We start from the raw sequence: 18,104 nt of genomic DNA, 5'->3' as shown, positions 1-18,104 counted from the left end.
AACTTCCACTTCACACAAACCCTAACAAAACTAAGAGTTTCAGGAAATCTTTCACTAACTTTGTGCACAAAGTCTCTCACATGCAAGGTGTTCTGCGAGCTTCCTCCACAAGGATAATGGCTATTCAAATACTGCTGTACACACAGGATCTTCTAAGCAGTTTCTCTTCCAATGGGATTGCTACAATCACCCTATGCTAAGCCCAGGAAAAGGCATATCTTTGCAGATATTTAAACCTAGTAAAAAAGACATCCAGGCCTTCAAAAATGCATCTTGCACATCTAGTGAAATTACAAAAGGAAGAAGATACAACTCTCTCTGTTCCCACCTCCCAGTTTCATTAGTACAACTGCTCCACTGCCTCACTTTTGCTTCTTAAACTCTTCTCTTCAAGCAAACACAGAAAACTGCAGCAAGGCAAAAATACTAACCTTCAGCATCACAAAATGGTCTTCTTGTTAAGCACCGTGTCTACATATTATGAAATCAAGAACAGAATATCCTCAGTTTAAGAAAGGTTGCTGAAGTTATCCTAAAAACTGTCCTCGTGACTAATTCTCAGCATATAAAGTGATAACTCCAAATACTAAGATTTGAACACAGAAATTAATTTTCCCCTTAAGTTGCAAAATAGCTTACCATTAGATGATGTATTCTAAGACAGATGGCAGACATTCTGACATTCTGATAAACCAATGTCTTTGTTTAATGTGAATTTTCAATTTTTAATCATTAGCTTGTTATTTGTTGAGCCCTTCAGTATTTTAAAAAATAAATTTAAGTGTTTGGGGTTTTTAATGTCATGAGACTAAGATTATTCACACCCCCCTCTGCCCATTTATGAACTGTTTGGGTCACCTATGAACAAACCAAGTACTGACACTAATTTTAGAACAAATATTCTTTGATCGTATTTATCTTCAAATTGGTTCAAAGGACTCCATTAAAAAGAAAAACACACACAAAAAGCGCAACATGTTATAACGTGCCCAGAGAGATATATAGAGGAAATGCAAATAAGGTAAACTCTTCTGTTTTCTTTTAAAGTAAATTGAATATTTAGTTTGGTTTTATGTTTGGTATGACTCTCCAGAGATAATCCCCTTTCTACTTCCCTACCTGTTAGTGGTATGGTATACAGCTTTTTATTTTTCCTATACTTATTAGTAATTTTAGTATTGAAAGCAGGTATTTGTTGCTTAACTTCAAACACACCTTCCTTTCTAAAGCACATGATGTAGTCATAGCTGATCTAATTTCAAAAGGACTACAGAAACATTAATGTATTGATCATTGTGCTTTTCCTTCTAAATATCTATAGCACAATTTTTTATATCTTGCAGGAAATTGAGTATTTTTCTAGTTAGTTTTCACAAGAAACCATCACTTAAATTAGTAGATAGAGTACTTAGACGTTAGAATATTTTATTACAAAAAAGAAAAAAAAAACCACTATTAAAAGGTTGTAACTGCAGACTGATTTATAACTTCTCTCTGAATAACACTTCCTCTACTGACTTTTGCAATTTCCGTAATTTCCTTGTGCAGAAATAAACAAAAGCACACAGTTTCAACAAAAGACTGATCAATAAAGCATGAAACCACAAACAACAGACAACTACATTCAGGAACAACCATGAGCTTATGAACAGCAGATAAAAAACTCTGTGTGTCAGTAGGAAGTCTTAAGTCACTGTAAGATTTGAAATACTGATTCCAGCAGATTTGATGACCTACTATAGTCTTGCACTTCTTTGATGCAAAAAGGCAGAAACTGGCAATTTAATACTTGTAATAATAGATCTGGAATCAGACCTCAAATATATTCTTAAGTAAATTCTGCAGATTAAGTTGATTCAAACTCTTACTTTGAATGTTCAGTACTATTTTCTTTAAAAATACAAATGATAGATTTCAGAATGTTGTCAACACTGACATTCTAAATCAATCATTTCAGTTCAACATATTTCTCCATAATCAAGTTAGAAAATGATTAATTGAACATTTAGAAGTAAGCATCAAAAAGTCTAGGGTTACCTTCAGTTGATTATTGAATATATCAATTTCCTGAAGTTTAGATCTGGTTTCTTTTTCTACTTCATCTAGCTGGTCTCGAAGCTGTTGACGAGCTAGCTCCTTGGCTTCTAAGGCTCTTTTGATAGTAAGAAGAGAATCTCCTGTTTTTAAACATATTGTGAAATAAATATTTTCTTACATGGAGAATTTTATGTCACAGAAAGCAACATTTTTCAAAACACATCTTGAAACATACCAAAATATTACAAAGTACGCTGTGCATTGCATCATCATGGCTTTTACTAACTGGTTTATACACACACAAAAATACACTTACTATGCAAACTATTCTGTTGAACTTGCTTTAGCTGATCATTAAGCAATTGCTTTTCTGGAATTAATCTTCCAAGCATCTGCTGAGATTCCTGAGTAGACGACAAGGAGAGAGAAAACAAGACAAGAAAAAGACAGAAAAGGTGAGTGATAGATGATGACCTTAGCCATAAGACCTCTCATTTTCATTTCTTCTGAAATGATTCTTTACTTTTCCACAAAGTAAACCATTTATTATTGCTATGACAGAAGCACTGCCTGTGTGGTACCACCACTCAGAAATAGTTCTCTGCCAGTTTGTCCTAGCTTGTTCTTTGTTGGGTTTGTTTTTTTTTTTTGGATACATAAAAGTAAGCATATCAAATATAAGCTTCTTAGTTGTGAATCTATTTCCATTAGATATGCAAATTGGCTTGGAATTAATTGAAATTCAGGACATAAAAAGACAAACATAGATTTCAAGATATGTTAAAACAAGCACTTATTAACAGTTTATTTCTCACTTAAATAAACATTCAACTAAGGAATAAAAAACCAAATATTTTCAGTTTATTTAAAGAAAAGAAAATAAAGGTTCTCACTTTAAAGGAATACATTATGGACAAAAACAATGTGACACAAACTCTGTTAGATGAGAACATGTGATTCCTAGATCTCTATATTTAGTACTCCTGAAAGAGGATTATGTCTTCTCTCAATTTCAACAAACATTCATACGATTTTGCACTGATAAATTACAGGAGACACTGCAGATGAGAAATTCCTCCTTTGGTGGATCATTTATAATCTCTGCTCTTTCTGGAGAATGAAGTGCTACTTCATATACCTTTCAGTAGCCTTGGCCTCCAACTTGAAGTTGTCAAAACAAATTCTAGAAGCATGATGTGAAACAGCTTATCTTATAAAGCTGTCTGAGTGTCAATATCTCGTTTTTCAGACAAACTAAGTAATTTATTTCAGCTGCTACCCTGAATTGCAGGCTTCTGAGGAACATCTGAGAATTTCAATTTGTCACAAAGGACTGTAAATGAAATAATACAATCCTAAGAGCAAATGTCACCTAACCACTCAATACCAGAGTGAGTCCCATGAAAAGCTTTTAATTTTTCTTACAAGAGCACAAGCTTGACTGTAGTGACATGACTTCATAGTTGTCCTACTTTACTCTTGGTAGTCTGACTGAGCCTCCCATTTGTGGCTCATATCTTATGCTTATGCAATGACCACAGACAACTGTAATCTCTTTACGTTCCAGAAGACATACTTAGATAGCACAGCAAAGTCAAGGACTTTATAAACTCATTAAGTATAAAAATTAAGATAAGCTATATATTTTACTATTAGGAGTTACATGTATCCTTCACTGTTCAGGTGTACTGCCTATAGCATGAGTAGATCATTCTAAGTTCTTCAAGGATATCATGGACACATACTCCTGTTATGGCCCTATTACTCCCTACCTAGTAACAAAAGGGAAACAGCAATATATAATGTAGAATTTTCCAAATCATCTGCCTGAGGAGGCCTGCCTCGTTCCCAACAAACCACCAATACAAACAAACAGAAAAAAGTTCCCATTCATCTAATGAGGGAAAATACTTCTAACCCTGTGCCCTGAGCAAAAGGGCATATGAGAAAGTGAGATACCACTAATTCATTGTAAGTCTCTACCACATACCCTGCTCCTAGTGATTCTGAGGAAAGCCAAGTTACTTGGGAGCCAAATTGTTCATCAAGGAGGCAATAAACTCTCCAGGTAACTAGCAGAAGCCCTGCAGACAGTATAAACATGGTTCAGACACATACAGTTAAGGTGTTTGGAAGGCAGGATCCTTCCAGACACACCTGGAAATACCACTCTACCAGATAGCACAGATTCACATAACTAACACAAATTTTCATCGCCCAGTATAAATTGTTATACAATTTCTTCCAAAATTTTAATCAAACTCCGTCTTGAAACTAATTAATAGGTTAAAGAATAATTACTTATTTTAATTAACTCGCTTTCCATATCAAGCATCAGATGTATTAAACTAAAATATTTCCAGGTAAAGATATAATATCTTACAAAGAGAATTGATTATATTGATTCTTCATCTACTGGAGAGTTTAAAGGATCAAAATCGCCTTTTAAAAAAGTCACATACTGTTTTACTCTTTCCTCTACAAATCAGATAGTAAAATTTACAGGATATTTGAGATACTCATCTTTTTTTTCCAGGAAAAAGCTATTCCCTCTTTTAGGTTCTCCTCAGATAAAATTTTTTACTTTACTTTCAGTTAGTTTTCTACTAACTAGTAGAACTTCTTTCTAGGATCGTAATTTTGGTAAACCACCCAAACAAAACTAGCTGAAATATTAGGGGAGAGATCAATGATAAATAAAAAAACAAAACCCCTCAAACCAAAAATCCAACAAAACAACCACCAAGAACAGCAAGTGTAATTTTCATTACAGGACTGCTATCACAGTCATTGTGAATGAAGCAATTTAGAAAGCAAATAGTTAGAAGTGCATTAACTAAGCATAGCCAGCTTTTTGTCTCTCTGAGTCACTACTGGTGAATGTGACTTAACTGTCTACGCTTCACTGAATGCTGTTTGACTTTGTTTTTTCTTGCCAATCACGAGCATTTCATTAAAGAGAGAAGAGTGATTTTAAGCTAACTATCGCAGTTCTTAATGTCACAAGCTTCCCATAGTAGCATTCCTTGTTCATATCAAGTGGACAAAAACACTGTGCAAGAATATGATCCCTAAATTACACTCTTCATAACAAGCTGCTGCCAAAAAAAAGACAACTTTCTGTTGGCAGGTGTAACAGTGCATACAAAACTTTAATAAAAATGAAATGTGTTTTATGAAATAAGAAAAATAGTCCAAAAATACACATGCTTAAAACAAACAAACAAACAAAATGAACTTTTCAAGTGCTGTTTTTGTTCAAATGAATATACTATATTAATTAAGTTTAGAAAGTTGAAATGGAACAGTAGGATTAGGTTTTAAAGATAGGTTTTACCTTTAAGCCCCCATAACACAAGTGCAAGATCCAATTTGAATTGGTAGAGAAGCACAGAGATCCCCTATTACTGGCCAAGAATTAACTTCAAGCAACATAAAATATTTAATAAACAAAAAAATCCCTAAATGAAATACTACAGCTTATCTAGAAAGCTTTACAAAGTGCATAGAACACTTTCACTCAAAGCAGACATTAGATCAGTCCCATCTTCAGTTTGACAGAGAATTTTAGATAGAGAAGCAGGAAAGAAGAATGCTAGGATTAGGCCAAGAACTAACTGGTTTAACTGGTAACTTCAGTTTTGAGAGTTCATTATCTTATAATAAAAAATAAAAGGATCATCAAGTCACTTTACTGAGGTAATTTCTTTCAGCACAGAAACGGAAGTTACTGCAATAAAAATATGTCACAAAAACTGATTCTCCTTGTCCCCAAAACCATTTAGCATCTTCAGCTAAACAATTTATTTACTACTCTGCACAAGAAGATTCCATGAGGAAGAAGTGGTAATCACAGCTATACCCTCAAGTGTAGGAAGTAGTTCTTACAACACTGAAGAACAGTACAGAAACTTTAAGTGACAAAGTATCTACAGCAATTGCTCACATAGAAGAAACAACATACATTTTGTGTCAAGTTTGCTTAGGATATCGATGCAGTTAAAGAGGTCAAATCACAAGGCAAAGAACAAAATCAGAGAACATTTCCTCACCTGTAGCTGCTGTTGCAGATGGGTAATTTCTGCAATTCTCAGTTCTCTAGATTTATTTGTACTCTCAATTTCTTGTCTTTGGGTAGACAGCCGACATCGGATATCCTGAAGCTTTCCCTCCAATTGATTTTTTTTATCATTCTTTAGACAAAAAGACAAAGATTTATTTGTTTTACCAGAATGGTTTGTCACAGAAATCAAGATCTAAAAAGTACTTTTATTCCATAATCGAAAGTTGAAATTATAGAAAACAAATAGGACCTTATCACAGGCATTACCATGCTCATGTGTTTTATCTGCAATACTTACTAGGGCTTCCAGCTCAAATTCTAAGGTCTTCTTCTTTGCTTTTAGAACAACTATGTCTTCTTGTTCTTTGTTTCTTTGATTTAGCAGTTCTTGCCGACGATTACGTTCCCACTCAAGTTGCCTTTGCCTCTCAAGTTCCCGTTTTGCAGCCTTTAGCATTTAACCAAAAAATAAAACAACAACAAAAAAGATATGAAAGATCCATTTTGAGAAACTATTCTAACCACCGATATCCATAATGTGTGATTAAAACATTAATATAAACATACTGTTAAATTGTGGAATAAGCATGTACCTCCATTTAAGTATATAAATTGCTCAGTTGTTTAAGTGCTCACTTGAAAGCACTATTGCTTCACTGTATAGTGGATATGCAACTAAACAGAATACCATTCCATTTTAGTAAGTTTCCCAAGATCCAATTTTCTGATTTAATAAGTTGCTTCACATTAAAACTTCAAGAATCCTCCAAACTAACATCAAATCTCTCTCCACCATTAGGCATTCTCCAGCTTTGCAAAGAAGTCAAATGCTACTGCATTGAATGTATTAATTGGCAATGCAAGAACTTAATAGTTTTTGTTAAGCTAACCAGCATGTGTTTTCTTTAACAAATTAATTCAGTGCAGGAAAACCATGAATGCCACCAATGCCCACAAGTTTTCATCATTAATTCATGCATCTCTTTACATCAAAGAAAATAATAATTATTTTTAAAGAAATCAGAGCACGCTGTCCTAGACCCAATGTCTGATCAATTCATTTCACTTGAAAAATTAAGAGATAGACGACTATTTCCTCACCTTCAAAAACCCCAAAATCTAAGTTCATTGCTTATACATTTACTTACTAAAAATAAAGATGACAAAATATTTAGCATACACATTCTATTCTGTTCTAAACAAACCCAGATCTCAATGACTTAGCCACCTTCCTTTTATCCAATTGGTTACCTCTCTTCTTTCTATTTCTTTCCTCCTTTCCTCTTCTCTCTGCCGTTCCAATTCCCGTTGTTTTTCCAACTGTTTCTCTAGCTCCAGTTGTCTTTTCCGTTCTTGCTCCTGCCGCTCACGTTCTTTCCTTTCCTGCTCTGCCCGTTCCAGCTGTGCTAGACGCTCTTGTTCTTTGCGTTGCTGTTCCAGGAGAGCCTGCCTCCGTTTTTCAAGTTCTAGATTGCCACGTTCAAAGTTCTCGCGTTTTTTATCTTCAAATGTAACTTTAGTGTGTAGAAACATGGGGCAAAGGAGAATTAAACTTTGCTAGTGACTTAAAAAAAAACACTTCCATTTATGCTGAATCAAAGTGATACAATCTTTCAACAGGACTAGAAAGAGCTCTCAACTACTGATAATATAGCTCTATGGGTAATTCAGGTTTTATCATTAGAATTTATATTGTAGTTTTCCTTAAACCTACATGCTAGGGAAACTAAGGTGTGAATTTCAGTTCCCATTCCTCAGTGTGCTGGAGTTCCTCCACACATTTCATAATAGTAAGAGCACAAGAACCATCACTTTGATTACTACAAGTAAGGAACAGAGTTGAGCTGAAGATATTATCAAAAAGCCATTATGCAAATGACCAGAACTTATTTAAAGTTGATATTCTCATAAGATCACTCATTACTGCCAGGAAAAGAAATAGCTTACTTAAGTTCTTGACCAGAACTCAGAAAGACTAGATTCCTGCAGATTCACACCCTCATCTCTTGTTGTCCTAAAACAACACCCTCAGTTCCAGCACAGGTTCCCTGACATTCTTCTGCAATGAGGCATTATCCCTGTTCAATGCTCCAGACCTCTCTCACACAGTTCCTCCAAATTATTCCCTCCAAATCACCTTCAGTTTCTTTTCCTACCCTCTATGTCCCATTCCCATACCTCATATTCTGAATTTCTCTTCCCTCATGCCCAACATGTACCTTTTTGGCATGCAAGTCAAATCAAGAGACAGTACATGTTCACTTCAAAGTGTGCATGCACCAAGTGTTTGACATGTTGGGATGACATCTGCCCAACCGGTTGAATGTTTATCTTTTCTTAAGTTAATAGGTCTTTCTTACTGCCAATCACAAATTTTCACAGAAGAAGAAATTTAATCACTTCAATGTTTTAAATTAGCCACTAGATTCAAAGAATATTAAAATAAAGACTGATAAGATAGAGAATAACCCCCATCAATTTAGGAAACCAAGCAAAAAGAAAAAAACATATATTTATATTTATGTCAAGCAAGACATTTAAAAAGAAAAGGACAGAACGCTTGCCAGCAGCATCAGCATTGCTTAAGCATTGTCTTAAAGGCTCAAAGAAAGCATATACCACCAAGATGAAAAACCAAGCTCTAAAAAGACTGCCCAACAAGAAAGTATGATTATTCAACAAAATCAAGGTAGCTACTAGAGGTAACAAAGTATGAAAACAGATGAGACCAACTTCTAGCAAATTAAATGAAATGAGTAGCTATTGGCTTGTGTTACTATGTTTACGAGATAGCTTCTAAAGGTTCATAAAAAACAGCAATAAAACTTTTTCAAATGTCTCCAGAAAAAAAAAAAAGTCAGATTTAGCAAAACCAATGAAAGATCAAGAAGTCATTCACTATATGAGTGATCTTTATAGTGGAAAATCTACACATCAAATGCAATGAAAGGTTTATACAGTCTAGTTATTCTCAAACTGGAAACAAATGGCTTTAGAACAAAAATAAAACCAAGAAAATAAAGAGTAACAGGTTGCCAAGCCCAGACAATACTAATCCATAGTTCATATACAAAATTCATGAACTACAACAGGTGGCCCTGCTTGAGCAGGGGGTTGGACCAGATGACCTACAGAGGTCTCTTCACACCTCAACCATTCTGTGATCCTGTAATACTAGCTCGGCTGTGCAATCCATCCTTTAATCAGCCTCAAGGCTGTAAGTCTAGAAGATGAAAAATGCAACACCAGTCACTAAGAAAAGACAGTATAATGATCCTGAAAGCTATAATCCAGTCAGTCCAATCCCATGCTGGGCAAAGTAGCAGAGGCTACAATACACAAAGAGTTAGTATGCATGACTACACATGACACCATGTGGAAGAGCCAATGCAGGAAAGAGCTGCCTCTCAAATATAGTAGAGGGCTGGGATCTGTCCCCACCCAATTTTATCAATAAGAAAGTTGACAAAGCAGATGAGGTCAATAAAAGAATACCTGTGTGTTTTTGAAGTCTAATAAAGAAAATAAGCCAAGAGCAGCGGTTGACCCTCCTGGCATTACCAACTGCACCCCAAAATCCTGTAATTCCAGGGGCACAAGACTTACACCTCAAAATGTGTAAGAGAGTCGTATCTCACCTGTGACCAAACACATCATTGTGAGACCTCTGTGAGGTCTGCTTCAGCAGCCCCTGCTATCTCACTTCATCCTTCTACAGCCAGGAATTACTCAGCAGACTGCCAGCAGCAGTTAGTTATAAAATACAAACCAAAGGCAAGGGTTGGAAAGAGACAGAAGGTCCTTGGGAATTAAAAAACAGTTAAAAGATCGGAATTAAGGGGTGAAATAAATTACCAGCTTCAACAATGACAGAAAGATTCTTGGTAGCCTCCTTCAAAGATCTCTACTAGCAATTGTGCTGTTCAGTGTGCAACAATGGTCTGGAAGAGATTGAAAAGTAACAAGACAGCTTCTGGAGATGAGGCCAGATATTCAAGGTATTAAAATAAAAACCTGACTGTGAAGAGCTTTGGAAGAATCTCACAAAACTGAGTGATCTGGCAATGAAGAAGCAGAGGAAATTTAAAGATTAATGAATACAGAGCAGCACATTTGGGGAATGAAAATAATCCTAACTAAACACACATGGTTATGTACTCTCAAAGCAGTTAATATTGTGGAAGGATGTTGGCATTACAGTGGACAGTCTTCTGAAAACATCAACTAAGACCCAAGCTGTGATCAAAGAGGCAAAACAGTGTTAGGAATCAATAAAATAAACCAGAAAAAGAGTTTAGAACAAAACAGAAAAGCATTATTATGGCACTGTATAAATCTATCATACTGCTACATCTTCCACTGTGTCATTCCACTGTATTTATCAATGAATAGAATAGAATAGAATAGAACAGAACAGAACAGAACAGAATAGAAGAAAGAATGAAGTGTGAGAGGGCGGTCAGAAGTGTAATGAAGTTTCCATTTAGCATCCAAGAGGCTTTATACTTATTTTATTTTACTTTTTAAACAGAGCTGCTAAAGCTTGTATAAAAATGGCATATTGTTACACAGACTGCAGTGAAACAAGCCTCTGCATATATATATATAAGACAAACTATACTACACCTAAGTCAGAAGATGGAGGTAGTAAAAAGTTTTCATCACAGTCCTGTAATAGGGCTGCAAAGTGCTGCCGCTATGGAGAGTACATAAAACAAGCAGCCTGAAAGCTGTCCATATCTCCATTGTCAGTAACAAAGGATCATACTGCAGTCAGGAATTCACTGGACCAAGCACTGTCTTGGTTATACCTCTGACATGTCAAAACCTGATTTGGAAAGAAAATATTCCTTAATATGTCATTATAACTTCCCAGAATATAACCTGATGATTTCTCTGATAACAGCACACAATACATCACTATTTATGCTCGCTCACCTGGTAATTTCTTTTCCAGTTGCTGCTGTTCTTCTTCTAATGCTGGTTCTTCTGGTAACCTTTGGTCTACAGATACTGAACTTACAGCAGATATGCCACTACCAGAACGTACTCTTCTGTCAATAAAAGGATAATTCTAAGTTGCTTAAAAGAACCTATACCTGCCGAATTTATGATTTAATGATGAAATCATAAATAAAATGCAATGATGTAATGTTTAGTGATATTTAATGTTCCCTCAGCATTGTCCAGAGTACTTTATTCTGCAGTTGCCATTAAGATAACAGCACCCCCCAGAGTCCCAACAGCACACACTGGTGACCTAAGCATCCTAGTTCAAAGTTCACAGCATCATGCAGCTTACAGATGTGTTCAACTCTGTCACCAAGATTTCTTACTTGTGACTAATCTGAAGCTGGGGAAACAGTGAATTAAACTACAACAAAAGTTGCAAAGAGCGAAAGAGCTCACTATAGTAAAGCTGAAAACAAGACAGCATACAGAAGAAACAAAAAATTACAATCTTCAAGAGTATACTTAACATGAAGCTATGATTGTATGCAAACATTTGTTCCATTGCTGTAACTGTCTTCCTACCCATTTCTCCAAGAAAAAGAGAAAGAGAGAAATGGAAGTACTGACTCAGTGCTACTATTCACAGATACAACTGTTTAAAAAAACGTCAGAATTTGCCACAGTGTAAATTCAGGGCATGTTTTGAATTCTAATACATCTTATTTGCTGTATAGAAATATAAGCCTGAACTACAACTCTTTAAATTCATGTAGCCAGACTGAGTAAGTTTTGGAAGGTATGTTAGCATAAAACGTTGACAAAAACTGTATTCTTACAAGGACTTTTTGTAACAGAGCTATTTCCAGCATCCAGCTCTCCTAATAAAACCAAAAAGTGCCCTTTATGCAGCACAAAACCAAGGAGGGTTACTTTTCAGTCTCTTGCCCTTTACACTCACAGGACAGCTTTCCCAAATTAAACAAAAATTTAGGAGTGAGATTCCAGAATTATAACCAGTTACCTAAATGAAGGTGGAATATACTCTGGAGGCAGTACAGGTGGCAGTGGCTGACCAGACATAGCTACATCAATTAAGTGCATAGCCAGAATAAACTCTTCAGCTGTAAGTTTTCCATCTTGATCAATATCTGAAAGATTCCTTTTTAAAGGAAAGATACAAAAAATGAGTAAATTCTTAAAGATTAAAAATCACTGTTAAAAAGCACAATTTTGGTATATTCTGTTCCAAATTAATTCATTTTTTCCATTAGTTTTTCACACTACTTTACTTCTTTAAAACAAATAAAAGGCAAAAACCAAGTGCATCACTATTTCCCATATTTCTCTTGCATGTCTTCCTTGAAACTATCATTACAGCCATGATTTCTATTTCTCTTGCTTTTGAGTGCTGCCTGTACTATAAGCTATGTAAATAATGTTAATCAATGGAGTTTTCTTAGACACCTTGTGAACATCCACTACACAATATTGTTCAAGAAAGTGTAGAAGTTTTTGATTTGGTATACTTCTTGCATTCCTGAGCACACATTTGCATTAAAATCAAAACCATTAATGTTTTAGCCCAGACAAGCACAAAAACATTTTATTGCCATGCATACAGAAAAAAATGATGCAGTAAGGCCACAGGATGGCCTAAAAGCAGTGCTCCAACAGGTTCATGAAATGTCCAAAAACACCTTCATATTAAGGTGCTTTTGAACAAAATTTAACAGCCTAAATATGAGCTTTTTTTCTCCAACGTATTTCTGACTCTAATCCTAAAGGAAAATGTCTCATGATACTGTGAAAATCTAAGGTGAGCAATTGATCTATGCTTTTGATTTCTCAAGGTATAGGACTTTGCTTATGGGATTTAAATTTAGAATACTACTATAGGCCCATTTGGTCCATACCTGTGTTACTGAGCTACTCATGCTGGGTCACAGAAAAAAGCTGAGGCACAGGAACAAGCTGGTAGAATGAAAATCTAGCATGCAAGGATATAATTCAGCTACTCTAACAGTATGGGTTCGCTTCTTTGCCCCTGAAACAGCTGTTACAAAATAGCTGACTTGCTGAACATCGGTACTTTATCTTGTGTGCCTATGAATCAGTGAATCCACCCCTAAAACAAGGTGAGTCTACGGCCAATACAGACCGAAAAGCCTTGCCCTGGCGGTTTCCACTGCCAGAGAATAAAAGTCAGGAAAGGAAACAATACCGAGGCCAACAAAGGCATAAAGTCTATTCCGTATCTCAATAGACCTGGCAGTTCTGAATGTCAAAAACTACAACAGTTATGTTTAGATCCTGGAGCATGCTGACGTCATTCCCCTGCCCACACAACCTACTTAAGCACTGGCAACAAGCACAGAATTTTCTGACTAATCATCTGCTGGATGATCAGGTTGCTATTTTTTCCTTATAGTAGCTTTGTTAGGAAACAGAGTAGAGAGTGTTTGTTTTTTAATATAACAAAAACATCAGTGCTTAGCAAAGAAAGTAAGTGCAACTTAACTACCACATTACAGTGACAACATAGTTGACATCCTCACACAACAGAAGTCAGACAGGTTATTTTGTTAACAGTGGTGTTTGAGGAAAGACTTTTAAATTATAGAGGTTAATTAGAAATAATTTGCAGAGAGAAACTGGAAATTAAAAATGTACAGAAGCAGTGTGAAAGTCATTGAGAAGTCACCAAAGATAACCATAAATCAATGGTAACTAAGTACTACCAAGTAATAACGAAGAAACATTACACAGTACATAGGAAAATATGACCTCTGAAAGTATAAGGGAAAAGAGAGACTAATCCATGTGACAATAAGAGCACGATAAACTTTGGCAAACAAGAACTTGAAAGGAAAAGAGAAGCCAAGACACATACTGCTAAAATTCATGAATTGAAGTGCATAACTCCAGATCCTTGAAAACAAGTCTTAGAAATTCATGTAAAAGGCAGATGAGCCCCAAAGAAAGTATGGTTCTGGATTAAGTTTCCTTTTGTACTACCTGTGCAAGTGTGTAACTTTCACTAGTGCTGTATCACATACACTTGAGGATGTAGAAGACGGGAGGCTGAACATTTGGTCTGCCTGAAACCCCCACAATTGAAACCCAACATATAAAACACCTATGGGTATAATGTAAAATATATTCTTTTTTGGTTTTGTGGAGTAATATTAATATAGGCATGGCAGTGCAGAGTGCAGGCTTTGTTTTATAAAGTTAAACATTCAAAAGAGCAAAATATAATGATTTATCAGTGGAGAGAGATTAAAAAGAGAGGAGAAAAAAACAAGATACACTATAGAGGTGTAAGTACAGTTTCCGGTTGGGTAGAAATCGTTAGATTTATCTTTACCATATTGTAGCCAGCTGAGCCTGGGGTAAACTTGACTGCATAAGAATAGTTCTTGCTTGTGGACCTAACAAATTAAAACAAGGATTAATAAACATATAAGCATTTTTCTCCTTTTCTTGTATTGCCATGTAGTTATTGCACAAGCAGAGGTTAGTTTTGAATAGGTACCGCCAAAGAGATGTTATCATTGTGAACAGGCTATACACACTGCTATCCTTAAGACCCTCGAAAAGAAAATACTAAAAAATAGAAAACCCTTCCATCCTTCACAACACTCACTTAAAAAAAAAAAAAAAGCTATGAAAAGCAAAGATGTTCTCAGAACTAGTGAAACTAAGCCAGAGTGCTGTTCTATTCTATTTCTGAAAGTGGATAGGAACACCCATCAGTGGATGAGTCGAACATAACAAATGGCTACAGAAGTTTTCACAAAACGCATTGTACCCTTTCCAAGAATCATTTCCCAATACAGGAAGAAAGTTAACAAAAGGATACTAAATATCAGAGATCATTAAGGAGTTGGGAAATTTGAATAGAAAAATATTGTCAGTGATAACTTGGAGAGATAAGAGTTTCTTGCCATCTAAACAGCATTTAGAATGCTATTATAATTGATCTTTTACAGTTAAAAAAGGAAACGACAATAACTGTTTCAATACCTGTTAAGTGTCCACTCATTGTTTTATCATGGCTATTGAACAGCTGTCTGTATTTCAGTCTTGATGACTGAGGTACAGCCCACTCTGCCACAGGAGGCACACTAGAATTAAAAAAGGGATAGAGGTGAGGGAAAAAAATACAATCTTAAATTTAATAGCATGAAGTGACAAGTACAACAGGATGAAGTGCTGCACAGAGATTAAGTTTTATCCAGAAATGTTTCTTTTCCAAATATTCCCTTCTATTCCTGAAACCACAACAATTTTGACTTCATATTTCAAAACATTTGTCATATCTTCGAAGCTGTTTTTTGGAAAAGATGAATGATAGACCTAAGATTCTTGCTGGTTTTTTTGTTTGTTTTTTCCTTTACTAGCAGAGAAATTAAGTAAGCTAAACGTTTTAGAGGAGCTAAAAGCTTTTACCTAAACGTATGATAGGAAACGCACAGTCAGTGGAAGTAATATCTCATTTTACCCTGACTTTAACTGCTAGTCTGACAAGTCTTCATACTGAAAACCAATAAGTGTAGCTTTTCTGTCTTTAAGCACATTCAAACTTTGTACTTTTTTTTTTAAGGAAAAAAAAAAATTATACAAGCATTTCTGAAAGCATACCAAACTACAGTGAAAAAATTGAACTGAACTCACCAAATCCATTTTCCCTGGTCCACTGAGCAGACAGTGGAAAATTTAATATATTAAATATATTTATTTTTAAAATAATCATACAGTTGCTAATTTTACTTATGTTTCCACACTAACAGGAGAGTGCCTGTGCAGTAGTATACAATGCAAATTATGTTTATGGAATCATATGCTTTTCTAAAAATTAAGTTTTCAAGAGCTTGCAAATTATATCAACACATACTGTAAGAGCCTATTATATTTCAATTGTTCATTACTCATCCGCATTCCTTGTAAAACCACAGTATCCTATGAAATCCTGAAGTAGTATCTCATCAGGAATTGATTTCTGCAAGTAAGTAGTATTTCAGAGAATAATTTTGTTAGAGAAGTTGTTTTTCTAACAAGGAGGAACCAGATACACGTGTATATTCATTGTACAGCATCTTACCTGGCCACATCAAACGATTGTGCCTTTTGCAGTTTTGTGTTTAGCTGCGATGCAGGACCAGATCTACTAAAGGAAGAACTCTTTGGCAATGTGGCTGTATATAAGAAAATGCATGTATTTTTTAGTATTAGCATTTTAAACTGTAGAATTTCAATGACATTCATTTAGTTCCTAATGTCAAAAAAATATATATTATGGTTCTTTTGATAGTATCTTTTTAAAAAACATTAAGTATTTTAAAGTAATACCAACAAATAGCAGTACTTCAATAGTTATAAATAGATAGCAACAGACCAATTTCTAGTTAACAGTTTACAGGCAAGCTTGATTTATCACACTGTTGCTCAACATGACTGACTGTTACAGTACAGCATATACATTCTTTTAACAAGTTTGCTAACCAATTACATTGGGCTAAACCAAAGTATGGTTTTTATCCAAAACCATTCTTTAAAATAAGTTAGAATAGCTAAGTCCATGTCTATTTTTCTCCGGATCCAAAGAAAATGGCAAAATAACTTGTTAATAGCAAGAGAGTAAAGAGTTTCAGTACATAGCATACCAGGATGAGCAAAAGCAGGCAGAGGCTGTATAACAGCAGGAGCTCCGTTAGCCAGGGGAGGCACTGCTGCTGCAGGAACAGAAGATACTAATGGCGGAGACATTCCTACTACTGGAATTGATGCCATTGGCACTGGGGCAACAGTTGTAAGAGATGGCATGCTGGCAATGCCCCCAATACCTACGGGGGAGAAAAGGAGACATTTTTTCTGACTTAGAGACTCCTACTGTGATGTAACGACTTACCGGCAGCCTGCAAGCCAGCAGTAAATGCAGAATTAAAGAACAAATCGAAATGGAAACTTCTACACACCCCTCTAAAGAACTCTTACAGTCCGCTGCACCATTACCATGGCAGGGCAACATAAAACAATGTCGAGGGAACAAAATACCATTTTATAATGTATGCATATAAGATCACGCTCGATGCAACACTGACCAAAAAAAAGTAAATTAGCATTTGCTGAAGAAAAGAATTGTTTCCCTTGAACTAAATGAAGAGCAGTACTGTCAACTTCCAGTGAGTAATGAACCCGAAGTCTACATGTAGCCACAGCTGAAAAGAACAAGCTTCAGGATAACTGCTTGCAGACTATTGTCAAGATGAAACAGTGCAAAGCTAATAGGATAAAGCACAGTAATGAGGTATTTTAGGTGTAAGCACAGTTGCATGGATAACAGGGAGCATAAGGAGGTCTAGTCATGCCAATGGGAAGAATGAGGCTGTGTGCAAGCAGCTGAGATCAAGTTTACAATGAATAACAAAAAAGAAAATCATGGATTTTGCTGGTTTTTTGTGTTGGTTTTTTTGGGGGAGGGGGGTGACTTTATTATGCCTTTTCTCGCTTAGAGCAGTATTTGTTTTGTTCAATTTCACTGATTTCTTACAGTCAGAAATAAAAACTGTAAAATCTGCGTAGCAACCACTAATCAAACAACAGGACTGTATGCTGTTTATCAAGTGCATTGTTCCGTTTTCATAATGATGGCAGTAACTCTCAGGCACCATTCAACCTCAGTTACAGCAATGACTAAACCAGAAAGGTAAAGGACCTCTCACTACAGCAGAATATCAAGGTGTCAAACATGAGGTTCAGCTTCATTTAGATATTTTCAACATAGAATCATACAATCATCAAGGTTGGAAAAGACCTTCAAGATCATCAAGTACAGTCATGAACCTGACCTACTGAGTCCCATCACTAAACCACGTCCCTTAGTGCCACATCCACACATCTTTTAAACCTTCTGGGATGGAGACTCCACCACTTCCCCGGGCAGCCTGTTCCAATGCTTGACTACCCTCTCTGGGAAGAAATCCTTCCTGATATCCAACCTAAATCTCCCCTGGTTCAACTTGAGACCATTTCCTCGCCATCCTATCAC

The 18,104-nt window shown here is 35.7% G+C and overlaps 1 protein-coding gene across 6 annotated transcripts in view; it reads right to left on the bottom strand.

Moving 5' to 3' along the window:
- ITSN1 (intersectin 1) overlaps positions 1-18,104 on the bottom strand; it is a 126,522-nt gene that overhangs the window by 62,690 nt on the left and 45,728 nt on the right. For 4 of the 6 annotated variants that reach the window (XM_083817692.1, XM_083817693.1, XM_083817694.1 and 1 more), the window contains exons 6-16: positions 16,720-16,899; positions 16,158-16,251; positions 15,080-15,180; positions 14,421-14,484; positions 12,075-12,212; positions 11,039-11,154; positions 7,352-7,614; positions 6,399-6,548; positions 6,090-6,230; positions 2,354-2,441; positions 2,038-2,177 (exon numbers count right to left, since the gene is read on the bottom strand). In XM_083817692.1, the coding sequence (XP_083673818.1) occupies positions 2,038-2,177; positions 2,354-2,441; positions 6,090-6,230; positions 6,399-6,548; positions 7,352-7,614; positions 11,039-11,154; positions 12,075-12,212; positions 14,421-14,484; positions 15,080-15,180; positions 16,158-16,251; positions 16,720-16,899 (1,475 nt within the window). The remainder of the gene's footprint in view (positions 1-2,037; positions 2,178-2,353; positions 2,442-6,089; positions 6,231-6,398; positions 6,549-7,351; positions 7,615-11,038; positions 11,155-12,074; positions 12,213-14,420; positions 14,485-15,079; positions 15,181-16,157; positions 16,252-16,719; positions 16,900-18,104) is intronic. The other 2 variants (XM_083817695.1, XM_083817696.1) reach the window with 1 other exon arrangement.

The sequence above is a fragment of the Anser anser genome (assembly GCF_964211835.1).
Source record: "Anser anser genome assembly, chromosome: 1".
Taxonomy (NCBI): domain Eukaryota; kingdom Metazoa; phylum Chordata; class Aves; order Anseriformes; family Anatidae; genus Anser; species Anser anser.
This window is presented reverse-complemented; position numbering and strand designations above follow the sequence as displayed.